The 27489-nt window shown below is 46.5% G+C and overlaps 1 protein-coding gene across 1 annotated transcript in view; it reads right to left on the bottom strand.

The window, feature by feature from the left end:
• FBXW4 (F-box and WD repeat domain containing 4) overlaps window positions 1–8976 on the bottom strand; it is a 72009-nt gene extending 63033 nt beyond the window's left edge. The window contains exon 1 of the mRNA XM_074159022.1: window positions 8711–8976. Within this exon, the coding sequence (XP_074015123.1) occupies window positions 8711–8976 (266 nt within the window). The remainder of the gene's footprint in view (window positions 1–8710) is intronic.
• Window positions 8977–27489: the final 18513 nt, after the last annotated feature.

Here is a 27489-nt window from a genome sequence, read left to right as displayed (position 1 = left end):
ATCACCATATAAACTTAACCACTTGATAAAAAAAGATCCTTTTCTCCTCTACAAAGATGATTTTGCTTCAATCATGATCAACACACCTTCTACACATGCAAAACATTAAGAATTGTTCCATGATGACCCAAGACAATCAACAGACATCACACGTCTACACTGAGTGGCTGACTTAACCAAGTACCTCCCACTTCAGCAACTGCATTGAACATTCAAAGATTCAGGAGACTAACCCACCTTATGAAGACAAATGTTATGTAAAATGCTGCGAAGGGACCACTATCCACCAGCCAATGAATGACCTGACCTTTCTTTATATGCAATCCAGCAAAAAACTAAGCCATGTGCTTAAAATTCAGTACATGCTTAAGTGCTCCGTGAAATCAAGATCTTGGCATCCACATTCTCAGAGAAGCCACCCAACAGTGAATTTCAAGACTGCTGAAGGCTGGCTTGCTGAGGAAGGACTGCTATTTTTATCGGGACCTACGCAGCCCTACATTGCCAAGTAACTGAAGTACAGCCCAACATCCTAGAAGGATGACAGGAAACACAGGAGGAAGAAACCAGTGAACACTAAATTAAATTCAGGCAAAAAGTTCTTAAAGCCCAGAGTCCCTCATTTTACCACTTCTGCTAGGGCGTCACAACTATCAACAGCTCATAAAATTAAGTGATCCAGAACATGCAAGGCTACCTTTGTTATTAATTAATCAAAAACCTACTCTATCAGGATCCCAAACCACGTGGTGCAATAAATGACCTGAGCTAATACATGTTTCCAATTGCACACATTCCTGATGGAAGCTCCCTTTACACCAAGAAAGAGAAGCTGAACATTTCTTACAGCCTGAGAGAGAGTTCCAGTATAAAAGCCATCCCAAGCAACCCGTTATAAGGGATTTTTCATTTCCCTCTTCCTACGTCACCCCCACCCTACAAAAAAAAGTTAAAGTATTTTGCTCAAATTGTGGATTTCCTCTCTTTCTTGGCAGAGTTACCAAAAGAAATGTAATATTCCTTCTGGAGCCCGCTTTCCAGCTGCTGAAGTGAGAGACTTGGGACTATTCCCCCACAGCACCACTGACCCAGGTGACCTCAGACACCATGGCAGTTGCTGGCCTGGGCCCCAAAAAGAAAGCAAGAAAAGAAAGAATCACTCAGCCAGAGACTAAGCACATCTCCTTCCAGAGATTCACCTCCAACAGGTTTTGCCTTCCATGATCCCCTTCCCAGCCAAAGTCCTTTGCCACCTGAAATGGTTTTTCTGCAATAGCAAGAGCTTCTCTGCTTTACCACATCCTGGAGAGATTTCTACTGGTCATCTACAATTTCAGCATGTGCCAAAGCAACGGTGCCTGCAACAACACATACTGTGTTACAGAAGAGAACACCAACATGTCATACTGTATATTTTCCCAGCTGCATGGGGCATCCTAACCCACCAAAGTTCTTCACGTTTTGCTACGTTTTAAGTGCTGAAGAGCTCATCTGGAATTGCAAGTCTGCAGAGGCCTGCTGAGAGCAAATCTCTTCTGTGGACAAATTCTGCTATCTGCCTAAAAGCTGTCACCAGCCTGCCTCAGGCCTGACTGGAAGGGTCATACAGAGGAACAAATAGGTCAGAGTGGCTAAGCCCCACTTTCAACCTTGGCCCTGTGGCAGGGATGGCTCACACAGGGGCCAACTGCACTTATTTGTGTAATCGGGACACACCTGTTGAGCAGCAGGGTCTCAGCACAGTTACAAGTCACGGGCCACCAACAGACAGCCGAGAGGGAAAAGCTATTTATGTCCAGAGCTCCTGTTGCTGTCCTCAACAAATCGTCCGGCTCTCAAAATGTCTCTTCCAGGACAAAAATTCCACCTGAATTCCTTTAACATATGACCCTTATTTAGCTTACCGCCAGGTTCAATCTGTCTTCTACGCTCCCCCCGCCCTTCCTATTTGACATGGGTTCACGTAACTCTGAGATGGAAGAGAGCTCTGCAGACTCTTCTCTCACTGGTCCTTGCCTCCTCTGGTGTGTCTATGCTCTCTCAGTTAGATGTTACCAGGTTTACTGCTCTGCTTCACAGCTCTCATTCACCTGCACGAAGAAGCCAGAGACTAATAAGAACCAGAGCTGCAGGCAAATTTCTGTATACACAGCAAAGACACACACCTTCACATGGGCTTCCCAAAAAAACATCACAAAGACTGAGCCAGACCACTCTGCCATCAGATGCCCCCTCTCTTACAAGTGCCTGCAATGGGAACACAGCTAGAAACTCCAGGCAGGGTTTGGCCTCTCTCAGGGACTTAGGTAGGCTTTTTGGAGATGAAATCTGGGCTGCTTCAAAAAATGAGTAGCACTGAGAAGATCTGAGAAAACCTGCAGCTGCTCAAGAGTTGCCGTGTACGTTCTGATTTGAAAGAGTAGACTGTCAGGGTAGTATTTGGATGGAGTGAAATAATCCATAGCTAGTTCACTTATGCTGATTACAGGGATAATAGCAACAAGCACAGCACTCTTTTTTAAGCCCTAAACTAGATAGAATTCTTTTTCCACTTTGAACTCATGAGAATTTTCAGGAAAGGGTAGGCAGGCCTGAAAAAACTCTTACAAACAATTTCACATTCCCAGAACAAGAAGCAGTTTCAGTTTTGTGGAGCTGTCCCAGCAGATCTCTCCTGCCCAGAACCAGCAGTTTAAGACAGATTAAGAACAAATCTAACAGGAGTTTCTAAAATCCACCGACTTTTCCAGCACAAACCAATAGCTGTGTGCCCTCTTCCAGGCTCTTGCCATTATTGCAATACCCTCCCCAGAGTATTCCCCTCTGCATCATCTGCACCACTTCATTGCCTACTTCATTTCTGACTTAAAGTAATGAAACCTTGATAAAACAAGTTTGAAAAGATGAAGGAAACCGAAGCAGCTTTACAGGCATTCACACTCCCTCCCCCTCCAGTACTGAAGGCAGAGGTCTCCTATGATTGCTGCACTTTGCATTTGGATTTGACTTGCAGAGATTGGCCATTTCCTGCTCCTGCAGGTGTATATATTTTTCCAAGATCTGGAGAAAACACAGCTTTTATTAACTCACAGAAATGCTTACACAAGTGCTTAAATACTCAAAGATGATAAATTCATCCATTAATGAATCTGTTTCTCTGAACTGGAGAATACACCATGATCCTAGTGGGCTAAGCAGACCAGGAGACAGGGAGAGGCAAAACACACAGCGGAACATTTCTGTATTTTGACAACAGCTACTAATATATTACAAAGAGCACACTGTCAAGCTATTTAGGTTGCAACTTTTAACTTGCCCTCTAAAATTCCTTTGTAACAAAGAGGAAATAAGTTTAGTCCAGCTGCAACGTTATTCCTTTCTTCCATGCTTTAAATAAAGAGGCACCTTGCGATGAGCTCTTTGCCTCTCCAATTTCTCCAGTCCAAGGTGGTCCAGCAGGCAGGCACTGGATGAAGGCTTAAAGCACCCTCTGCTATTCCTGGCTCTGACACTGACCTGCTGTACAGAGGGCAGCTTGGTTGACATCTCTCTGCCTCTGCTTCCCCTCCCAGCCCTTGTTTACCCTGGCTATTTAGGCAGCAAGCTGGTCAGGGCAGAGACTGCTCTTGCTGGGCCTGTACAACAGCTGGCAAAACAGACACAGGCCACCAGACCCAACTGTAATATCACGATACTCACCAAAAACCCCAAAGGCTTTGTGCTACTGCTCAGCTACAGTTTAGCTGCGGAAAGCGTTCTTAAGCCTTAACTTTTCTGTGATATGCTGCCATGTATCTTTGGAACAAAAATGCTGCATTCACCTTACATCATGAAGACAGGGCTCAACTCTTGCTTCAGCATCTCCTATGACCGAGTGAAGCAAAAATCTACACCATAGGGACTATCTTTTTTACCATCCTCATGACAAGGTCTTGTTGCAGTACATGTATAGACATAAAATTAGAATTACTATACAGAACAAGTGGCAGCCTGATGTAGAGACTTGTAGGACTGATGCCAAGAACCACATCCATCTAAAACCACTCTATACCACCATAATAGCAATGCAATATTCTATTAAACATTTATTTACTGCTGATTCAAAGAAGAAACAGCACATTTTTAACACTAAGAATGTGCTTTAAGAACCCTTCCAAGCCAGACCCTGCTGTCCCTAATACACAGTAATTCACACTGATGTGAACCTAGCGATTCCCCCTTCGCCCCCACCTAAGGAATGAAGTGTACAGAAACACTGCTCAAAGCAAACCTTCCCCTTCTGCAAGTGCATCATTGAATCAATACCTTAAATACTTTACTTCGCTTACATCCGCAGCTCCCGATTAACTGAATCTACCAGAAAGGGCAAATATGAGAGATTGTCAATGCTGTGAACATGCCTTTCAGCACAACAGCTAGTGTCGGGGATTAAGTCCACGTCTTCCTTGGACAACATTAGCAAATCAATTTAGCATTGTTTCAGCCGAAGTAACCGTAGCTGGCAATTTTAAAAGGTAGATAGTCAGGATGAGAAGTAGATAATTTAAAAAAATTAAATCAAGTAGTTTCGGGTATACCACAATTTCTCTTTTCCATGCCGCTAACAGGGGTTTGCAACCAGTTTTTTATAAATTTTCTCATGCATAAAATGCATAAAGACATTTTATAAGCAAGCTGACCGCACAAACAGTTGTTTCCCATACAAGCTAAAGCCTGTTCCCTCTTATCCTGTTCCAATTATCTGAAGATACACCTAACAGAAACAACATTTTAAAGAAATGGTGTCATTTTCAAGTTAATCACCCTTTTAAAAAATGGGGAAGTGGGGGCAGGGTGTAAGTTTCACAGCTATCTTACACTCCAGGCTCAAATTTATCTCTATTTACAAAGCATTACCAGTTGGCTTATCAAAAGCCATTTAACAGCAGAAATGATCAAACTATTCTGAGATAATTTTTTTTTGTTTTAAACAGTAAATATTCCCTAGACTAGTTTTTTAATTTATGCCAGCCTCTCGGGGACCATCAGTTCAAGACCTAGTGTTAGAACCATGCACGTTATTTCATTAAGTACATTTACCATAAACGGTTTCAGCCTTTGGTTTCTCAATTGCAGACAGTATCGCACAAAAACCTCTTAAAAGCAAAAAAACAGCGTCCACCTCATGCAACGTTATCAAGAACATGCAAAAGAAGCTTCAGCTCTTGAGCAAGTCAAAGTCAAGCTTGACAAACTCAGTATTTACTCTGTATCACTAAGAAAGTACAGTTCTCAAGAAGGTCCAGCCATCATTTTCAGCACCATTCTATAGAGAGACCTGGACAGGCTGGAGAGGTGGACCCATGCAAAGCTCATGAAGTTCAATCAAGCCAAGTGCAAGGTCATGCACCTGGGACATGGCAATCCCAGGCACAACTACAGGTTGAGCAGAGAATGGCTGGAGAGCAGCCCTGAGGAGAAGGACGTGAGAGTGCTCGTGGATGAGAAGCTCAACACGAGCCAGCAGTGCATGTTGGCAGCCCAGAAAGCCACCCACACCCTGGGCTGCATCAAAAGAAGCATGGCCAGCAGGGCAAGGGAGGTGATTCTACCCCTCTGCTCTGCTCTCGTGAGACCCCACCTGGAGTACTGTGTCCAGCTTTGGAGTCCTCAGCACAGGAAGGACATGGACCTGTTGGAACAGGTACAGCAGAGGGCCACAAAAATGATCCGAGGGCTGGACCACCTCCCCTATGAAGACAGGCTGAGAGAGCTGGGGGTGTTCAGCCTGGAGAAGAGAAGGCTCCGGGGAGACCTTATAACAGCCTTCCAGTACCTGAAGGGGCTACAGGAGAGATGGGGAGGGACTCTTGATCAGGGAGTGGAGCCATAGGACAAGGGGTAATGGTCTTAAAATGAACGAGGGGAGATTAGTTACTAGAAAGAAATTCTTTGCTGTGAGGGTGGTGAGACCCTGGCCCAGGTTGCCCAGAGAAGCTGTGGCTGCCCCATCCCTGGAGGGGTTCGAGGCCAGGCTGGATGGGGCTTTGAGCAACGTGGTCTGGTGGGAGGTGTCCCTGCCCAGGGCAGGGGGGTTGGAACTCGATCTTTAAGGTCCCTTCCAACTCTAACCGTTCTATGATTCTATGATTTACCCAGTAATATTTTAGTTTAAATACCTACTCAGCTCAAATGTAACCTTCAACGAGCAACCTATCAGGTTCCTACTTAGAATTACTATCAGGAAGGAGGACTCTGTGCCCAGAAGCTTACCTCAACCCCTTCCCCAACTTGTATCAGTAGTCAAGTAAAAAAAAAAAACTTCTCTCTGCAAATCTTCCTCCCTCAACTGCAAAAGCAGCAACCTTGGAGATTGCTCTTGATCTTGGAGACATGCATGAGGAGCAAGTGCTATGGAAGACACACGGCTATTTAAAACCCTTAAGCTGCCACAGAAACTATTACACTCTTCTTTAGCTAAGTACAAATTTTACAGCCGTACCTCAACTCAACACATGCACTAAAGCTGATTCTTCTGGAGATGTACATATACCCAGCCCCCTCCAGTACTGCGATACGTGCTTGTCTTCTACCTGTTGCCAAAACTGTCTATCCCACTGGAGCAAAACTCCTGCAGCTATCCCCAGATGCTGGATCTCCACACAGGGAAAACAAGTGCTGGGCTTTCAGGTATTCTCCATAAGACCTGGCACGCTATTTCAAAGAACTGAAGATTGTCTGAGCCTTCCATTAAGTTAAAAGTAATTAAAGGATTCATCCTCCAGATATATCTCAAGGTTCCTGCATAACCAGCTTGTAATGTCACTTGCTGTCTTACCCGTGATTGAACTCCCTAGAACCAGGGCAGCGCTGACCAATGCTAAAAGCAGCACTCTATACTAGAGTTGTTTAAAGAAAACTTGAAAATAGGACTCAGCACAAAAGCACATCCTAGAATTACTAAAAAAAACCTGTTCATAGCAAACCTAACAGCACTGAAATCCCTGGGAGCTTATGATACTCAAGCAGCCTTCCCTTCACTTAAACCCTCTGACCTAGCAAACCTCTTCTGTAGCTGTTTATAGACCTGCATTCCTCGGCAGGGGAAGTGGTGGTCCTTACATATGCTGCACCTGCTCTGCTGTACACCTGATCCCTCCTGCAACTGAAGGAGCATAGTATCACCTTATTCTTAATGAAAAATACAGAACTTCATTTCCTCAGGAGACAAAATCATATATCACAGTAGACAGAGTCCTACACACAGCCCTTCTGCAGCACTTATTCCTGCTGACTTCCAAGGAACTGCATTTAACTTTCAAGCTGTGAAGACTGAATGGGTTGAAGCACTGGCCCAAAAATCCAACGCAAGGAGTTCCAGCACCACTAAAGTTCTGCTCCTGCCAGCAGGAGCCATAATTGTTTCCCTACAGTCTGTGCTATTGATGAGACAGCAACATGAGACAACAAAACAGGCCTCAAAAACTGCCATCCCTTCTTTTGATTTATGCCAACACAGTATTTACAGAAACAATACTGAGTCACTGGATGACAAACAAGATCCTGGTCTGGCAGCTAAAGAGAAAATACAAGAAGGGCTTCATAGATCCTAAGACCATAATTTTCCTCTTGGGATTCCTAAAGTAGCAAGGAAAGCCCAGGTTGAGTGGCTACCTCTGAGCGGCACTTCGTATACTAGCAAATTTGAGAGAGGAAAAGGAATCTTTGGGTCCTTACCAATCACGGCCAAGGCTCAAGCCCCAAATGCACTTCATCTAGAAAGATGCTGGTGTCACAGACTGTAAAGCCAAGAGGGCTCACACCTACTCCTAACCTACGATGTGCTGTTGAACGAGTGGGGGAAAAAAATGAAGAAAACCAACCCCTATCCACTTTAAAACCCAGAAGCCACGAAGAGTCCAGGGTCACTTTCTCTGTGACAGCCATCACCAGTTACACCAGCCAGCTGCTCTGTGAGCAGAATACATATTCCCCTGCCACAAGCGCTCTTGCACCTAATAACGTAGGCAAGCCTACCCTTCAGCCTTTCACCAAGACACCAGCCCGGGCCTTGCTCCCTCGTGCCTTCTTCTCTGAGGCCTCTTCGAGACCATGGCAGGGGCAGCTGCTCAGAAGTGGGGAGGGAGCACGGGCACATGGCAGCTCCTTCCACCTCCCCCGGCTTGAAACCCCCGGCCCTACGTGTTTTGATGGGGGGAGTCTGGGGGACGGAGCTGATCTGGAGAAGGCCTCGGTCCCCAACATCTCAGGGCCGCTCCCGCCGGGCCTGTCGCTGAGGGAGCCCGGGAAGCTCCCGCCATGCTCGCCCGCTTCCCGGCAGGAACAAGAAGCGCCTCCCCGCAACGCCCCCCGCGCCCCCGACCCTCCTGGGCAGAGCCGGGGTCAGGCCCTACCGCCCCGGGGCTGCCACAGGCGGCACCTCCCCTCCCAGGGGCGGCCCCGCTGCGGGCCCGGTGCTACGGCCCTTCCCCTGCCCTCACCGCCCCTCTTGGCGCAGACTAAAGTCGGCGCAGCCGCGCTTCGAGAATAGCCGCCCCCCCCCCCCCGCTTCCCTCCGCCCCCTCACGGCAGCGGGGAGCCCCCCCCGTTAGCGACTACGCCAGGAGCGCAGAACGCCCCTTAGCAACCAGCTAGGCCGCAGCATCCCCGGCCTTTCCCAGCCGCCACGGCCGCCACCCCCCCGCCCTTCCGCCGGGAAGGCCGCGCTTACAGGTCGGTGCCGAGCTGGGTGAAGCCGGAGTTGAGGCAGCCACGGGCTATGCGCCTCCAGAGGAGATCGCGGCTACTGAGGAAGCGCAGGCGGCGGCAGACCTGGCCCAGGCGGCCTAAGGCCTGCACGTCCAGGTAGGAGCAGATGAGGAGCAGCAGCTCCTCGGGTAAGGCCCACAGCGGGGAGGAGGGGGAGGAGGAGGGGGGGGAGGCGGCCCGGGATCCCCCCTCCGCCTGGGGGGATCGGGGGCTGCCCTTCCTCCCCATGGAGCAGCAGCTCCTGCCCCTCCTCCCCGGGAGCCGGAGCTGCTGCTGCCCGGGGGAGGCCAAGCCATGGACGGGGGCAGCCGCTCCCCAGTCACATGGGGCAGGAGCCGCTGCCTGTCGCTCCCCCCCCTCCGGCGGAGGAGGCGGCTACCGGGACGGGAGGGGGCACGGAGCCGCCGAGCCCACCCTCGTTAGCGAATTAATTCATTAACGGGAAGCCCCTGGGACTCCCTCTGAGCAGCGCGGCCCGCGCACGGGCCGGTATTCTTCCGGGCTGGGATTAGTAACGTCACCTGATCCACATAGTCATTAATAACGTGAATAATTAATAGTGAGGATGGTGATGCTGGCTAACCAGAGCATCTGCTCCACCACCTGGAGCAACCCCAGCTTGGCACTGCACCCTTGCGAAGGAAGGTGAACAGCAAGGTGATTAATGCTCATTAATTATCCTTGAGCAGGGTCAGGAGCACGTGTTGCTCCCGAAGTGGCAGCAGGGGTCATCTGGTGCTGCACAGCAGTTTTCAACACTCCCCAATTCCTGGGCCACGGAAAAGGAAGGGTCTTCCCCACTGAAGAGCAAGCCTTGCTGCAGCGGATTTAAGGTTGGCTTTTCACACAGGCCCTTCAGTGCAGTCCGTTCCCCCTTCCAGGGTCCCACAGAGCAGGGGCTGAAAAGTGCTTGCACTCTTCACACGCGTGTGTACGTATGTATATACAAGCACAGGGCCACGAAGGAACAGTTCATAATAACTGAGTCATTGTTGCCATCCACAGGAGCCTGGAGTACTGACAACACAGAAGGATTCTGGTCCAAAATGGCAAAGTAGCCCTACATGGACAGTGGAGCAGGAAAATATGAGCCTAGTTGTGTTATTCTTTCTTATGGTATTTTCCACTCTACAGAAGCCTGAAATGCTTGAGGAAATTTTCCCCTTAAAATTAAAAAAATAGATAAATTATAAGAAGTTCATCATCTGCCTACAATGCTTTGAACAGGTATCACTTACCCACAACAGCAGACATCTCCTTTTGCACTGTGGAGTAGGAAAATAAATTTCAGCATATAATGAGGTTACCATAGCATACAGGCCTTTAGACAGTACTTGCATCCAGAAGGTCATCTTGTCTGTGTAATCATCTCAAGCACTCAAATATTCATACAACTAAACCACCAGCTCTGGAAGCCTTGCATTCGAGAGGTTCAAAACTGCTGGCTGAGGAACCGTCTGGTCCATTTGCACCAAGTTTCAATACACCCTGGAAGTTGGGGAAGTTCCAGAAAGCAGCAAATGTTTTCTCAGCATTTATAATGGGTGAATCAGATGGCCCAAGCAGTTAAAAATTTCTCAACCTAGGTTTGAGCTCAGGTGAAATAAGAGCACATCTAGTAGAGGACTGTAGTCAGTTGAAAGGGAGGTAATATAACAAATTTTGCATAACGTGATTATGGAAATGGTGTGAATGCAGTTTTATATCAACTTAATATTTTTTTTTATGACATTAAACTTGGCGCTTTTGTAATAGACTTCAGCAATGTCTGAGACATTAAATTTATTAAAAGCTGATTTCTCTGTCTTAAATTGGTACTGTAAAGACAGATTTATTATCAAGTTGGTCTGTCTCTCGTAGGATCCCACAGGGACAGCTTATGGGTCTTACATTATTTAATATTTTTGCCAGCAACCTGAAAAGATTCTGAAATAAATGGTTATTAGTGAAGCTTTGTAGAAGGCACTGAGCATTGGGCAAGAGGCAAAGGGTGCTTATGGCTGCATAACCCTATGTTAAGTTTAGGCCTAGTCAAATTGTACGTATTTCAATCAAGCCAAATGTAAAGTCTCACGTCTAGGAACAAAGAATGTAGGTCACACTGAAAGGATGTAACTCTATCCTGCAAAGCTGCAATTCCGTAAAGACTTCATTAAGATGAATAATCAGCTGAACGTGAGCTCCTTCTGCAGTGCTGTGACCAAAGGGCTAGTGCTGTCCTGGGAAACAAACAAGAGCCGGGAAGTTCTTTCACTTCTGCTTTTGACTCTGTTGTGACTGCTTTGGAAATAATTTGTCGAGCCAACATTTCAAGAAGGATGTTGAAAAACTAGAGGGGTTTCAAAGAAGAGTAGTAAGAATGATTACAGGACTGTCAAACATGTTTTATAGTGGAACCCAAAGTGCTCAGTCTATTTAGCTTTCTAAAGAGAAGGTTAAGGTGCGAGGTGATCATACCTTCCGAGCACTGAAACAGGAAGAAAAATCTGGTAATACCAGGATCTTCAATTTAACAAACAAAGAGATAAGATCTCTTGACAGAAGGTGGTGGGAAACAAATTCATAAATAAAGCGTGCTTTTGTAGTGAAGAAAATTAACTGTTGAAACAGCTTGTCAAGATTTATGGTAGATTCACCATTACTCAATTTTTTAAGAAACAATATCAGGGGGGTTTCTTACCTTAGAGAGAGAGCCTGGCTAGACCACAACTTATAAAACTTAAACCGGGAATTGATCTGTTGAGTTCTAACTCGGGGTCAGACTAAGGCAGTCAAAGGGATCCCTCCTGGTCCTTGACTCTTGCTCTACAGAGGCTACATCTGCATAGAGCATGTCTCCCTGCACTGTGTGCAAAAGTGTACAGTAGTCTCCAGTCTGTGCCTGTGCCACTTTCCCAAGGAAACTACTTGGTGCAGTCCAGAAAGAGCCTGGGAGCAAAGTAACACGTGGAATGTGACCCTCTGGGGTACCATGACCAAGGTATGGACAAGTGCATCCGTAGAAGCAATGCATTACTGCTCTCCCATTTTGTGACCCAAGGTTTAAACCAACTATGAAATATTTGGCTAAGATGAAACATGTGTTTGCAGGCAGGAATCATGGAGAGGATGCAATATGCTCCAGACAGGAGACAAAAAGAGGAATATGAAGAAAAAAATATGTTGCTCTTAAATGTAGCATTGTTTTCTAGTATGGACAATTGCCTTAAAACATAGTAAGAATAATTATTCTTTGTCCAAAACTGATATATCATCTTTTTTTTTTTTAGAGAAATGGACCTGCAATTGTATACACTTGTTCTCGGGTATGGTTTCAGCCACTGTGACGGCTCTGGAGCTGTCAAAGCTGTCAAAGCTGTGCATCACAGGCTGAGAACCCGATGGCACTGGTCTCCCCAGCAATGCTGAAGTGGGTGCACATGCAGGACCCACTGCAGGAGCAAGAGCTAAGGAAGATTCTGAACCATTACTAAAACTGTACGTGTAGCATGATCATTTCCATTACATCCTTCATACTCTAATATAAAGGACTCGGCGCAGGTGCTCAGTGCAGTATAATCGTAAAGTCAAAATATATCCTCCGAACCTCTAGAAAATGGGGTGGGATTCTGTGCTGAAGTAGCAGACCATTCCAGCATCGTGGCTTGCAGGGTTTGTGAGCTAAAAATTAGGGGGCTTATACCTGTAAAGTTTGTGCTTTACCAGTGTAAGCCAATGAAATCCAGCTCGGAAGAAATGCCATTTCAATACCTGCCTGTCAATTTTTTTTTTTTTTAATTTTTTTTTTTCTGGCTTCAAGGGGTTTTATTCTTGCAGTGCCCTCAAGTACACCTTTCCAGCTAAAGATACAATCATGTGGACAGCTCTTTGTTTTGTTTTTCCTTCCAACCAATGCTTTTGTGTATTTCTGAAACTTAAGACACCTCCTCTGCTACTACAGTACTTATCTGTAACACCATCGCTTTGAGGGATTAAAGCAGGTTACTTGTTACACACTTAGATCAAGAGTTATCTGAGTAGAAAGTCTATCCCGTTAGGGTTGGCGGAATCTGTTTTTGATCTTGAGTTGTTTTGATTTTCTCTGAGAGCAAGTAACATGTTATTTTAACTTCTGAATAAGGTGTGCTACCTGACTGTGTCTCTTCTGTTTGGCAGAAAGGATTAGAAACCTCCACGGAACTTGCACTCTATTAAAGCAGAGTGCTCACCATTGAGAACCAAGGAGCTGAATTGTTTTCAGATTATATGTGTGTGTGTGTGTCTTTCCCACATCAAAGACTTTGATGGAAGCTGTTCACGCTATTGTCAGGAATGCAGGGATTGGCACAAAGGTGATTAGCAAAATTGCTTTTCTGCAGGAGAAGGACAAAAATTATCAAAGGATTAAAGAGGATAAAATTAAAAGGTTATGCCGAATTTGGGGGTAAATTTTCTCCTTTTTATCGCAAATTATACATATTGATTTGGTTTTACCTATAAGAGGTCTGCCAGAAGAAATCAGGATTAGAAGCTATTTGGTATGGGTTCTGTTAAAGGGTGAGGAAAAAACTTCCCTTAAAAATAATCCCAACGGACCCTATTCTCTGTGCTTCCAAACCACATCTACAAGGAGCTGTTAATGAGTACTAAGGGCACCCAGCCAGCAGCCATCCCTACAAGGTTCTCAGCAGCCACAGGATCGGGACCTTTAGTCATAATTATGCAGAAAATTATGAAAACAAACAATTCCATAAATCAGTTTGTCATCAGTGATGCTGTTTGTTTACTTTTCTTACTATACTCTGCTGACAAAGATACTAAACTGAGGGGATCGCTTTCATTATCCACTTGCTGGGCATATGCAATGCTTTTGTATTTTGATCAGGAGCTCAGCTGCTTGAATGGTTTGGAAAAAAAGGCAATAAAAAAGGATTCTCAAATATTTTAGTGTATCAAAATGAACAGCCGAGCTTTCCAGAAGCTCTCTTGCTTGGCAAAAATGCAGTGCAATAAAAAAAAATGTGGCACCTCCCATAGCCAGCAGAGTTGTCTCATCTTGCTGGTTTAGACTCTGTTTATTGTTCATTTTATTTTGAACAATCCTCTATTATTTGCTAAGTACCAGCCATATACCTGTTTCTTGGTTTTGCATTTTGAGGTTTGTTTGTTTGTTTTACTAATCTCTTATTTTCTGGAAGTCACCCAGAATATTTTATTTGTTTTTAACCTCATTTATCAAAGTATTATCTAAAGCATCTGTTCAGAAAATGTTCATTTTAACTGTTTTCCCAACAATGACCTTCTTCCTCCCCCCCAGGCCACATCAAGTTGTCACTCACCAGACAGCTGTGGAATTTGGAATCATTCCTTTTAAACGCTTTACAATTCCAAATGGTAGATTTCTAATGGCACAATATGATTGCCACAAAGATCTTTAAATTTCCCAATCCTCCCGGCTTCAAAGGCTGGACCATCCTTGATCTCCTGAAGGAATGCTTTTGAATCTTGTGCTTTTATAGGGGCTACCTATGAAGATATTTTAGGGGCTTTTTCCTTTCATACTTACAGCCTGAGGAACTAAACATTCAAATACCCACTGGTTTCTTTCAAAGTAAGATCAAGACTTACGAAGTTGTTTCTAGAGATTTTCAGCTCGCTTTTCATTAATTCCACAGTTTGTTCCAAAACTTTTTGGAGTGCTTCTTAAGCAATGTAAGAGTATCCTCAGTGTAGCAGTGACTACGATACTGTTTTATCCTGTGTCTGCCTTCCACCCACACGGCTACTTCACGTGGTTCCTAGCTGTCCATGAGCACGGTGCCCTGACTCATGGTGTGCCCACTGGTACAGTGGGGTCCCTTGCTCTTGGAGGATGCTCTGCTGTCATATCACTTAACAAGGTAATAATTTGCTCAAGGAAAGTGAGCGAACCTAATCCTACAAGCAGTTTTGGGTCTGCTTTGACCAGGCAACCAAGACAGAGCCTAATTACCTGCAACAATTACAAATTTGCAGAATTACTAGAGTTCTGAGCTTCCTTTTCTCTTACCCTACAGCCAGAGGCAACATTTCACTAGTAGTAGTGATTCTCAATTAGGAGGCTGCCATTTTTTATTTCTCGCTGGTTAATTCTGTTTTATCTCGTCACTGACATAGAGAGAGTTCATCAATCTGAGGTTAAGAGATATATAGTGCAGCAACAGGAATCCGGTTAGGGCTAGAAACAGCCTTTCTTTCTATTTGGTTCAGCTTATGCCAAGCCATAAGGCAAATTTTACCCCCTATTAATGAAGCGCATGTGTATAGTAAAAAACAGAGAGTATCCCCCTGGCAATCCATTGCTGGTCCTGGTCCTGCAATGGAGCACGATGCGAGTGCAAGGTCCCAGCCAGCAGATTCATCTGTAGGATCGAGGCCTTTGGCTCTAAACCCCTTGGGGAAAGCACTGTGCTTTCTATGGCGTGACCTCTGCTGTGACTGCGGGCTCTCGGGTGTTATTATAAGGAGCAATGAATGCTCTGTCTCTGCAGTAAGTGTATGCTTAGATGTCCCTTATTGCTAATGCACGTGATTTTTAAATAGTCCTCAGCCTAACCTCAGGTTTTGTGACGAGAACAACAAACTGCAGGAACAACTAATTACTAACCCAGTTTATGGGTCAGGGAACAGGCCTTAGATCCTCATTTACACAGGTTTCTTATGATCATGTAAGCCCTACCTCTTCAAGACTATTTTTGTTTGTTTGTTTAGATCAGTTTTTTTTTTAAAAAATCCCACATCCCAAAATAGAGAATGTTTTCTTTTGGAACTGGAAGCAAACACGCTTGATGGCTTTAACATCTGCTGGACAATGCGTGGATGGGTGGTGGGCACCTCACACAGTTTTGTGACAAACACATGTGCGTACAGCGTGTCAGATTATAAATCCAAGAATAAAGAGTCATTAAAACCTCCCTTCTCTAGCCCACCTGCCATGAAAATAGGCCTTTCACTCTATCTATTTAAACTCAAAATGAGTATTGGGAAGGAAAATGCCGACATTCCAGGGATTCAAGTCAAAATCTCCCCCTCCAGTAAAGGAGGTCTGTCAACTGAACATAAATTGATCCATTGTCTGTCTCCCATCAGGACCCACAAGCCACCCCATGCACATATGCTTCTATTCTTGCTAGAAAGCAAGACCTCACAGTCCAAGACTGTCACAGTAACGTTTACATCTGTCGTTGGCTTGATCTGAAACTCTTCATAGTTCTCAAATACCTTTCCTGCCTTTGCAGCCGGTCGGTGCCTGGTGCAGTTTTTGGGTGCATATTCCAGTGAGATTGGCTCGCTACCCGCCCTCTCGGCTCCACCAGGAGTGCAAGGCTTCCTGCTCTTGGAAGGGAGGAAAGGAGAAAGAGCCACTTGCACTCTGGATCGGCTCTTACCAGAATTCACTTGAGTCCCACGAGTGATAAATTTGGTCCTATTCTTTCTCTTTTCCTCCAGGCTTGCAGCGGACTCATCATTGTTCGTGTGTCTGAATTATTAGTGGCATTATATCAAAATGCATCTCAAAGGACAAAACAGCCAAGATGCTCATGACCCTGCAGAGGAGAAAGGGCTTCTGACTTAGAGACGTCAGTTATGACTCTTGAAACTGAATTTACTAGTATGTGATGACGGACAAATCACAATGCTTTGTATAGATTATTCTCCTTACCTGTAACTTTTGTTTCTTTGTCTGTTTAGATGTTGTCAGCCTTGTAACACGCTCTGAGCCTTTTAACTGCATTAGTAATGCTCGGAAGAGAATAGCTTTTTAAAAGGGGTAAAGCCCACAGCACTTTTTCCTGTTGGTTATCTCTCTTTCCATGCACACAAACATACACATGTGCTTTTTTTTTTTTTTTTTTGGGCATGTACCTCTGTACAAAGAAATCAGGGAAGCCATCTACTTGCTTATTTTCTGTCATCTGCAGTGACGTGCAGGGCCCATTTGCTGCGCGGATGCCCTAGCAGGTGTTTGGATGTGCAGGTGTGTGCACAGGCAAAGTCCCGAGCGCAAGCACAGACAAAGGTTCGAATACCAGGACCTTTCAGCCCGAACCTGACACTGCCACTTTAAAACCAGAGACGTGGACATCAAAGTTTTCCACTCCCCAGAAGGAATGGCCTGTTTTGCACCCTTCCAAATGATGTCTCTCATCTCTCTGCCTTTCCTACAGCCTTCTCTCTCTCTCTCTCTCTCACACACACACTTTTTCTAATACTATCCCTCCCTCTCCACTTCAAACCATGGGAAAAAACTAGGAAAAGAAGCTTGCCGACTAAGGGACCGTTTCGCTGCATTGTGTTTTCCAGCTAGACCTGAACAGACTGAAATCAATTCAGCTCTCGCTCGCTCGCTCTTTCCCTCCCTCTCCCATGTCTTTTTTTGTTTCTCTTAGATCGTGCTCTCTGCCTTAAGAAAGCCCAGTTCAGTTATATCCATCCCCATAGCAATCAAGTGACCAGTAGGTTTTTTTTATTGCTTGTAAAAACACAGTATCTTTTTCATGGGAGTCAGGTTCGGTTTTGGTTTTAAATGCCCAGTGAGCAGTGGCAACAACCTGCAAAATCTTTGATCAACTCTCACATATCCATTTGAAGTATCTTTAGTAGACCCATCAAAAGAAAGGGGCTTGGTAATTAATATTTTAATATAGTGTACCATTGTGTTATTGGCAAGAGGCTTGATTTAACAGAAGCACACAGAAATACCTGTATCTGATCAGAATCGCTACGTGCTCTAAAAAATATACATTATTAAAGCTGAAGTCCAGCTGTTGCTATATTAATATCCTCTGGTTTTTATTTGCTCCTACCTTTTGGAAGGTTTCAGTTTTCATTCTGAAATTTTCCAGGCTTGCTCCCAATACCGAGGTTATAACTGCAGGGTAAGAACCCGAGGAGAATGAGAGAAGGTTCACTGGAAATTTGAACAGGCGAGATTCAGCACAGCAGAGCCAGCAGCCTGAAGAAGGCAGAAGTGTCACTTAAATTTTGATCGTACCACCTGTTGACAAAGGGACAGAATTAAGATGTGCATGCAACCTGACTTTTATGCCTTCCAAGCTTTGGAATAGTTAATTACACACTTAGTGTTCCCTTAACATATTTTTTTCTCTCCCTGAGTTGTCCAGGGTCTCAGGGCCAGATGTGAGGTTGCTGTAAAACAACAGTTTCACTGCATTTAACGGAATTATGCTGCTTTACGCTGAAACGGGGTATCGCCCACAGACAACACAAAAATTATCCACTTGGCCTATCCAGAACTTCCATAATAAAGAAAACCCAAGCAACCAAGACTAACCACGAAACAGAAATGTCCAATGAGAGCCAAACACCAGCATTGCAAAACAGTTTAAGCAAGAAAAGAAAGGTGCTGCGAAGTTGCGGGTTATCACCACCACCCAGGGGACCTGAGCCCCACTGGGGATTTTATAGTTTGCCCTAAAAAACATAACATTCTCCCAGTCCAACTGGACTTGTGAAGTCCAGCCAGCTGATAATGGCATGCCAAGAGTTTCTTCTCACGTAGCCCCAGTTGACCACAAAATGGTGAGTTCCTAATGTGTTTGAACGATAGTTAAATCAAAACCAGCACTGCAGAAACCCGCTTGCCATTGACAAGGCGTTCAGTTCGGCTCGGGTCATCACCCAGTCCCAGGGCAGGTACATCCTGTTTAAGAACTGAATTGTCACCTTCTGTGCTACCTGCAGTTTCCAGCTGGAGGCTGGAGCAATCCGAAATACAAGCCATTGCTCTGAAACCTGCCTTCCAGATTGACAAACTGAGAGCTGGCTGGCTGGCTGTCACTGCTGAGTACCTGTGAAAGTCGAGCAGAACTGCTGGGTGCCCATCACCGCTGGAAGCGGCATTTTATTTAGGTGCCGCTACGTCGCTCTGCTACGAGCTTTAATACCACAATTCCAAATTATTTCCCAAATGGCAGAACACTGCAGGGGCTGCTCTTCCTCTACCACCTCAAATACACTGGCAGTATCAGGTCATTGCCTTGCAACTTAAACTGCCAGAGATTTGTAACCGGTATCTCCTTAGTATCTTTATTTTGGCAGCACCCAGAATGTGGACTAATTATTTTCAGCCAGCTGCACAGCTTCTCAGAGCTATGTTTTCAGAGCTATGTAATCACTTCACAGAAGTGATTAATTATCGCCCTAATTTTGTGCGGTACAGACTTTTAGGTAAAGGAATTGAAGATCTCAGCCATTCAGGTCAGCAACAATTTCATTTGATTTATACACGTCAGTATCGTGTGTGTTTATAAATATTCTCTGTATTTAATAAACAATGTATTGTGTAAATACAGTTTACCGGGTACTTTCCCTGTCGATGAATATACACCGAGTAACATGCGGTATAGCAGGTTCTATACAAAATTGCAGAAAAGAGCAAATCAGATATTGTCCAACGAGCAAATCCTAGATGATAATAGATATTTGTCTTAGAGCATAAATGAAAGTGGCTAGAGCTGGTTATCTCTGCTGCAAGGTACCTCCTGATTAGCGTGCTTAATCATACAAACCTAACAGTGTCCTGGAAGTTTCTGTGTTTTCTGGAAGTTTCTGTTTTTCTTTTCTTTTTTCTTTTTTCTTTTTCTTTTTTTTTTGAGAAAAACAATGCTGTGATAAAAAAGAGAAAACAAAGTTTAAAAAAAAAAAAAAGAACGAAACATGAGGCAAAGCTTTGGTGTATTGTCTTTGTTGGGGCTGTATTTTCAGGAGCGCTTTCCCAAGAGCTCAGTCTCTTACATACCATGTTTTCTTGTGACTCTTCTGATTCCTTATTTTATATAATACAAGATTAAAATCGGAATATAAGCTTTTTTCAAACACTTGTAGGTGCTGAAACTGCCTGGCAGCTCTAGTTGCCCACTTCCAGGACTGCTGAACTTTTCTAGCTTGCACGTAATTGTCGTGATTGTGTATAAATGCCATCTCTTGGGACTCCTGCGATAGATACTGTAGGAATGCAGTTCCCCTCGAAGCAGCCAAGAGGGATCCACTTCCCTGCACATCTTAAAACATTCTTTGGGGAAAAAACTCTTTCTCTCCATCCAGACTCTCAATTACATCCCTGAAAATCCTGGGAAGAGGGTTGAAAGCAGGGTGCACACTCCAAGAAACAAAAAAATATGACAGTTAACAAAGGAATGGGGATTCCTTAACAAAGGAATAAAGGCAATTTTCCCACTCGTATGAACAGATGGAGAAGAACAGCCTCCTAAGCAATCTGAACTTTGTACAGGAGCATAAAGGCAGCAAAGGAACATTGTATTATAAAGGCAGAGGAGAGAACTACAGTGAGAAAGCAGAGAGATGGTGTTGAGACATTTTCGGGGGGGGGGAGGATGATTCGTTGGGCCAAGTGACCTTTTCCCATCCAGCAATTTCTTCTGTCCCAGTGCAGAATGACAATGGGAACCCAATGGCAGCGCAATCTGACATCCACATCCACACCGAAAGAGATTCAACTCGACCGTGCTGCGCTGCTGCAGCCACGGGCTGCTGTGAAACAAGGCAGACCCAAGTTTCCAACTTGCCCTCTTTTCTGTTGTTGTTGTTATTGCTGTTTGTTTCCATTCACCCCCTTTTTATTCTCCATTTTTTTTCTGTCTTGACTCTGATGGGGGCTCTTTTTGTGCAAAACAAGCCCTTCTGATCTCTTTGAAAGGCCAGCTCTTGTCATTCTTCCAGATCATCATTGTATGACATGTTTTTATATCAGACTGACAAAGGAGCTATTTGATCAGGGGGTATGGTGTGTGATTGTAAGAAATTCAGCTAGCCGGTGGCAACCATTGTTCCCCAAAGCGGCTCCCTGACCCCATTCTATTCAAGGAAAAACTCCCTTGGAGTGGCCTCTATTCATTGAGTAACACCAGTCCGCAGTCTCACTCCAGGAGTATGCTCAATTCAGAGGTGTGTCACCGATATTGCCCATCAACCAGCCTTTAACTCTTTCATCAGCATTAGGTTTCCAACCCAGCAGCTGTTATCATAGGATGAGCTGGGGAGGTGGGGGGGGGTCACGATGCATTCCAGCTCGCTGGAGCTCTCCTTATCATGGAGAAATTCAACCTTCCTTTCAAAACTTGCCTTGGAAAATATCTGTCTGTTGCTTTCTGCAGAGCACAGCCCAAGTTGTTTGCCTTCCCATCCCTGTGCCCTGAAGTGTTCCAATTTGTTACTCAGCTTCTAAAACAAGTATCTCTGGGCTCACTCAAGCTAACGAGGGGCTTTGCATTGATTCAAAAGGTCTTTGGATTTGGCCTAAAATGATCTGTGACCCTCCTGCGTGCCAATCCCACCACCTTCCCTCTCCCAAATAACCTTGTACCCATGTGTGCATCCACCGCATCAGTGCAACTACAGGCTGCAAGAAGGAACACACAGCCAAGACGCATCTGTCTCCCTTGGAGACATTGCACCTCACGTTATCAGCAGAGAAAACTTAGGGCATCCCCACAAGCTCCTAGAAGGCTATTCACTAAAACTACTCCTGCTTCCTTGAAGGGAGCCCTCCGTGCACTAATGCAGAGCCTCTAAGAGCCAGGGAAATCGGTGCAAAAGCTCCCATCAGGTTTAAGATGCTGTGAATCAGGCCCCCAGTCCCGTGCGTGCAGTGGTTATAAAGCATTGCCTTGCAGCCAGAATGGGATCAGGCTCAGGCACAAGGCAGCAAACAGCTATGGATTTGGCACTGCAGCGATCGATGGTTTTGGACACTATTGGGAGAGCTGTCTAGATGACAGGATTAAAACTGGCCAGCCCAGTACAAACGCAGGTACATAGATCACTGACTCTGCCTTGGGGAAGTCTCTGAAGCAAATTAAACTCTGTTCACCCATCTCAGCAGGGCTCTCCTGCATCTTTCAGTGCAAATTTTTTTTTCCCCCATGCAATGACGATGTCCAGCGGCCCTTGCAGGCCATCCATCTCTTGACATGGTTGCAGTGTCCCAGAAGCAGAGTTACTTGCAGGGCCTGCTGGAGAACCACGAGCTTGCTTCCCTGGTTGGAAACACAGCCCTGCTTTCAGCATCACCGCTAGATCCCCCTCCACCTTCTGCAGCCTTCCTCCGTCGGCATTGCATCCCGCCGGGGTTTGGTACCACCTTGATAGCGGCTATCTCCGGGATCGGGATTTGTTAATAAACTCGGGCTCCCTCTGCTGGGACAGAGCACAAAATACTGGGGGGATGGGGAGGTGTGCGTGGGGGGGGGTGGTGTCCGTCTGCAGGACAGGGTTACTTCGCTACTGAGCTTCTGGCTTTCTTTCCCCGTGACATTTCGGTAGATGTCACGATGAACCCTGCGTGTTTCTCCACTGGGTGATAACGGTGGAATAAACAGCAATGCTTTGCACTGCAGCATCCTTTACCGCAACCTTCCAAAACCTCTGGGAAACTTGCGTTAAACTTCCAGTGACCTGTAAAGTGATTTGGCACCATCTCTGTTTGACGCAGGGGGCAGGAGGAGCTCAGGTGGTCAACCAGTTGTTCCGTGTTATGAGCTGAAATCCGTGGCCCTCTCCTCTGTCCGTTGAGACAAACGTATTCCCGCACCACAGCTCTGGATTTAACCCCTCTGAGAACAGTCCTTTAAAGTGCTTCTGCCACAGACCTGCTCTCCACCACAAGAGACTTTTGGCATCAACCTCAGATGACCACAAAAACTGCGGCGGATTAGGGAAACCTTCTCCTGCCCTTAACCAGGAGCAAGACACAGTTGTGTGCATGAAAGCGGCTTCTCAAGAAGGACTGTGTCTGCACAGCCATCTCTGCGTCGCAAGTGGAAGGCACTTCCCTGCTCCACCCATGCCACGCTAAGCTGCCACTCCGTGATTTAAGGCACAGGGGAAAGTTTGAGGCGCAGAGCTGCCAGCTGGGCATTCCCGGTGTGCAGAGGTGTAACATCCCTCAGCAACGGCAAAGCACCGCATCAACTGGGGCTGCCAGGATAAATCAAAAGGGGAATGTGAGTTAAATCTCAGGAAAAAGGTCCAGGCAAGACTGAAATCTGTGAGGAAAGAGAAGCAAACACAGTCCTTGAGTAGAACAGACAAAGCTGCAGAGAGTACACTTCAGGGAGACTTTCCCAGTGGGTCTAGGACTCTTCCCATCTGCTGCCTATGAATTCAGCGTGCTACATTATCTCTGTGACCTTTAATCCACCCCTAGTTACTGTGCAGAATGTTCCTGCATCAACGTTTTTTCCAACAAAAACTGCAGTGTAGATCGAATTAAGTGCATTTCCTCAGCAAAGCTGCTGCCTTCATCGCTCACGTCTGTGCTTCCTGCCCAGACATCACTGCTGAGGGTAAGCAGGTTGGGCTGCATGCTCTAGTTTCAAGGAAGGTCAGACGTTTCCCCAACAGCTCAAATACTGGCCAAATAACTCAAGGAGACCTGTTGCCTTCCTTGACAGCAATGATAGTTCTCTGTGATTTGAGCACTCATCTTGCAGCTAAGTTCAGAGTAGTGTCCTCCAGCATCCTGACATCCACCCTGCTGCCTCTGGTCTTCTCCGGAGTAGAGCGTTCTCTGTGTAGGCCATTGACAGAGGTATGAATTTACTGTACTGATGGGGAAAGATTTGCATCCCCACAACGTGTGTCCCTTAAAGAATATAGTAGCAAGTGACTTCAGAGCTCCTACCCTCGTAGGGACCAGCTGTAGGTTTAAATCAGCGGAATGAGCGGCGCAGGAAGGTTTCTGAGCACAAGGGCTCCGTACTTCGTCGCCAGCTCTCCTCTTCCCTGCCCTGAGCTCGTCATGCCTTGCCAGCACCTTTGCCTGGCTGGTCGTTCTTTGGGCTTCTTATAGCCTTTTGCATGGTGGCCACCTACCAGGTAGCCTGCTTCAAACAACAGCTCCAAACCTGCCTCAGATAGCAGGGATGGCAGTGTGTATCCCGTGCATAAAAACCAACAAGGGAGCACGTACCTGGCAATAAGTCAGCACACGCAGAGCCCTCCTGCGCAGGGGGTGACCGGGAAGGCCAGACCCATTGGTACCCATGGTTTCAGTGCACAGAACCTGTGATGCCACCCAGACAGCGGAGCAGCGTCTGATCTCAGTGTCTGACATCGGAAGGCAGTGGAGCTCCTCTGGACCGTGCGGCAGGATGGGGTACAGCCAGGTCAGCCCAGCTCGTCGTGCCACGGGGTGCACCCAGCTCTGGGGTGGAGCAGGCAGCCCAGAGGTGGGCTGGAGGAGCAGCAAGCGGTGGGTGCTGCCCAGAAAAACAGCCATGAAATAACTGTCCATTGCCTTGCTAGCATTTCCCTAAGTGAGGGTCCCCTAAGCAGCCCGTTAGGGGTTCATTTGGTCTCAGTAGCAGAAGCTGCAAATTTGTCACCTCTGGGTCTGCTCGAGGTGACAGGAGGACTAAAGGCCCATGTGCTTCGCTGACTGTTTTGCTCTAGCTTCCCTCTTCTCTCCATGGACAGTCATTCCCAGGGAATGTACTTTAGGGAACACGGGGGTGGGACCCATAGCCCCTCCTCCCCTTTCTGCTGGCAAGCCCAGCTGCCTTGCAGAGAGGGCTCCTCTGCCACCTTCTGCCTTTCCAGCTGGGACTTACCCACACTCCTGCTCACTTTGTCCCCTCCGCCGCTTGTCCCTTTGCTCACATCACCAGGAGAGCCTCCCACACCATAAGCAGCAAATACAAAAGAAATACCACCTCCTCACCACGTGTGAGGTGCTCCCACGTCGCAGCGCTGAGGGCTTGTCGAAAATCCCAGCTCACAGACCCTCGCCACCAGGGTGAAAATCTCAGCTGGGATTTTTCTCTTCCCTGCAGGAAAATTTCTCATCTTCATTGACGCTTAAGGCATCAGGGGAGATCTGGCTGGGGACCGCAGTGCCTGGGACCATAGTGGCTTGGGGGCTGCCACATCCCACTGCACCAGCTGGCAATATGGCCCATGGGGAAGCCACCTCCACGTCACACCACACCACCCTGGCCTTCAGTCTTGTGCCGGGAGCGGTACAACTCCATCTTGCGAGGTGGTTGGAGGGGACTGTTGGTGGAGGACAGGCAGCTGCTGCAGTGGAGACAGTTGTCAAGTGCAACTCATCCCCCTGCGCCGGTGTCAAGTGCACGGCAAACCCATGGCTCTGCAGGGGGAGGTGGTGAAACCCTCGGCTCCTCGCAGTGATCGCTCTGAGAGGGAGTGAAGTGCAGACACTTCTCTGGGCCCGTGACGGAGGCTGCGAAGGCTCAGCCTGTGTCAGCAAACGCCGCTCTCCCCTCTCAGCTCCCCTGGTCCTTTAGGGGCTGGGGATGCCCCTCCACCAGCCAGCAGCAATTAATAGGAAAGAGCTTTTCTTATGATTAACCTGGTCATGATAGGGGTGGGATTTGGGTCAGTGTGGCAGGTGCCACAGCCATAGCCTTGGAAATTTGCAGTTTCCACAGCACCTTTCCTCTCCCTGCCCGGTCATGCCCCCTCCATCTTCTGGTTGCACCTCAGCAAGTGCTTTGGGACAGCATCTGGAGACAGCAACCAGCTCTTCAAACACAGATTCTGCCAAAACCTTTGGGTATATGCAAACCTCCTCACTCTCTGCTGTCGCTCTGCTATCTTCATGTAGGAGAATTGCAGATATGGGCATTGAGGATAATTAGGAACCAAACTCAACTCACACCTGAATTAATCCAGAGTGATTCTAGTGAAGTCAGAGGAACAACTGTGGCTTTACCCATCACAACTGAGAGCAAAAATAGCTCAGACTTCACCAACTGAATATTTGAATGACTAGAGATAGACCCCTCCTGGGCAGGTGTGAGACTGTGAGACTTGGGATTTCAGGATTCATTATAAAATAAACGCTACCTTTGCTTTAGAGATGTGCTTTAGCCTTTGCAGCAGGAAATAAGGAACAGGAGACTGTAACCATGCCTTAGCTGCACCTCCTGCAGGGACCATCCGTGCCTCTCTTCTTCAAAACATGCTGGAGTAACAGTAGCCCCGACAAAATGAGAGTTACAGCTCCACAGTCGGCTTCAACAGCACCAAAATTCCCTGCAAGAACCTTTTGGAAAACACCATCCCTGAGCAGAGAGAGATCACTCCAGTGGGTGGTCACTGCATCATTTCTCCTCCCAAGATCCTGGACACAACCAAGCCAGTGCTGGACTCCACCGCCAAATGCTGCGGCCAAAACACTTGGCTGCACTTCACAAGAGATGTTGACAGATGGGAATCAGCTTAAAAAAATCCCTACAAGGGCTTGGAGAGTCCTGGAAAACCCGCTTGCAGTGCCTGCAGGAGCTTGGTCAGGTTAGATGCCACTGCAAGCTGGAAGAAAAGACTGCAGCATCAAGTGCCATGAGTTGAAGTTAGGCAGTTTTAAGCCAAAAATACAAAATAATACTGAAATAAGGAGCCCCTACGGGATATCATTCTTTCCTTTTCCTTAAACAAGGACTATAGCTTTCACTCAGAAGTCAATGAGCAGGATCCTCTTGTCTGAGGATTGCAGAAGATTGGGACTCCCAGTCCAGAGTAATCCTCGCGACCTTGAAATCTGCTCATATACAAAAGCAGGTTCCTTCGAGTCAGAATATGGGACGGAGTCCAACCTTCAGTCAAAGCCGGAGAATCAGACGTGAGGTTTAGAAAAAGATCAGTTTTGTGGTTTTGTACTTCATTTCTAGCTCAGATTATTGCATATATACATTGCTTCCCCCACTGGGCCGCTTCCATACCTTTTCTTGGCCTCTTGCAGATTGATTCAACTGATTCACAGCTCTGCTGGGATTTCTTTCAGATCTTAATCTTTCTGTGCACTGATTCCCCTCGCTTCTTCTCTGAAATGAGGCTATGCCACTTGCTTTCAGCTCCAGCTGGGAGCTCCTCAGGGCTCACCCTGTGTCCGCACAGAGCCCGGAACAGCACGGGCTGCTGTGGCACAAGGTAAAAGGAGGAATGAGGATGCAAGAATTCAGTGAAATAGCCCTGGAAAGTCTGCGCCACCTCTCTTGCTGAATTCTCTGCTGAGGGTTTGGCTCCGTTTGCGTTGGCTGCTGGAAGCTAAGCCAGCCTGATGATGATGGAGCATTTTTGACATCTAAAAAAAGGCCCCGGCAAAACCAACCATTTCTCTTTATAACTGACCTTCTGTGTTATACAGAAAAAGGTCTGAGCAGCCAGAGTTCACTCGGCTCCAGCAGGTGAAAGGCACCCGTCACCACCTCCTGGAAGGATGCATTTAGCAACAGCTGAGGGAGGATGAGACACCCAGGAGATGCACAGACCAGAATTGCCATGTGCACCCCAAACAGTTAAATGCACAAGCTGCAAATAAAACATTTTCTCACAGATCTGAGGAGCAGGAAAACTGGGTGGTCAGCTCTCTTTTTGCTTTTTTTCCTTTGTGAGATTCAGATTCACCTTGTACAGAATGAAGGGAGAAATCCTGACTGTCCCCCCCGGGATGCAGGACTAGCTGCCCAGCACACGGGGAGTCCCAGCCACAACCCGGCCTCCTCAACAAGGGTGGCGACATAGTCCCAACATGGGCAAGAGCAGAGCTACTTTTAGTAGGTATTTGACGAAAATAAGCGACTTTGCCCTGTTTGCACAAGGAATATCTAATACAGATAAGTAGAGAAAACATGCTCTGTGCTGGGATGCGTACTGCTGAGAAAGCCACCCGCATCCTAGGCTGCATCAAAAGAAGCATGGCCAGCAGGGCTAGGGAGG

This window comes from Numenius arquata, chromosome 15 (genome assembly GCF_964106895.1).
Source record: "Numenius arquata chromosome 15, bNumArq3.hap1.1, whole genome shotgun sequence".
NCBI classification, from domain to species: domain Eukaryota; kingdom Metazoa; phylum Chordata; class Aves; order Charadriiformes; family Scolopacidae; genus Numenius; species Numenius arquata.
The sequence above is the reverse complement of the archived record's forward strand: the minus strand, read 5'-3'. Positions and strand labels throughout refer to the sequence as shown.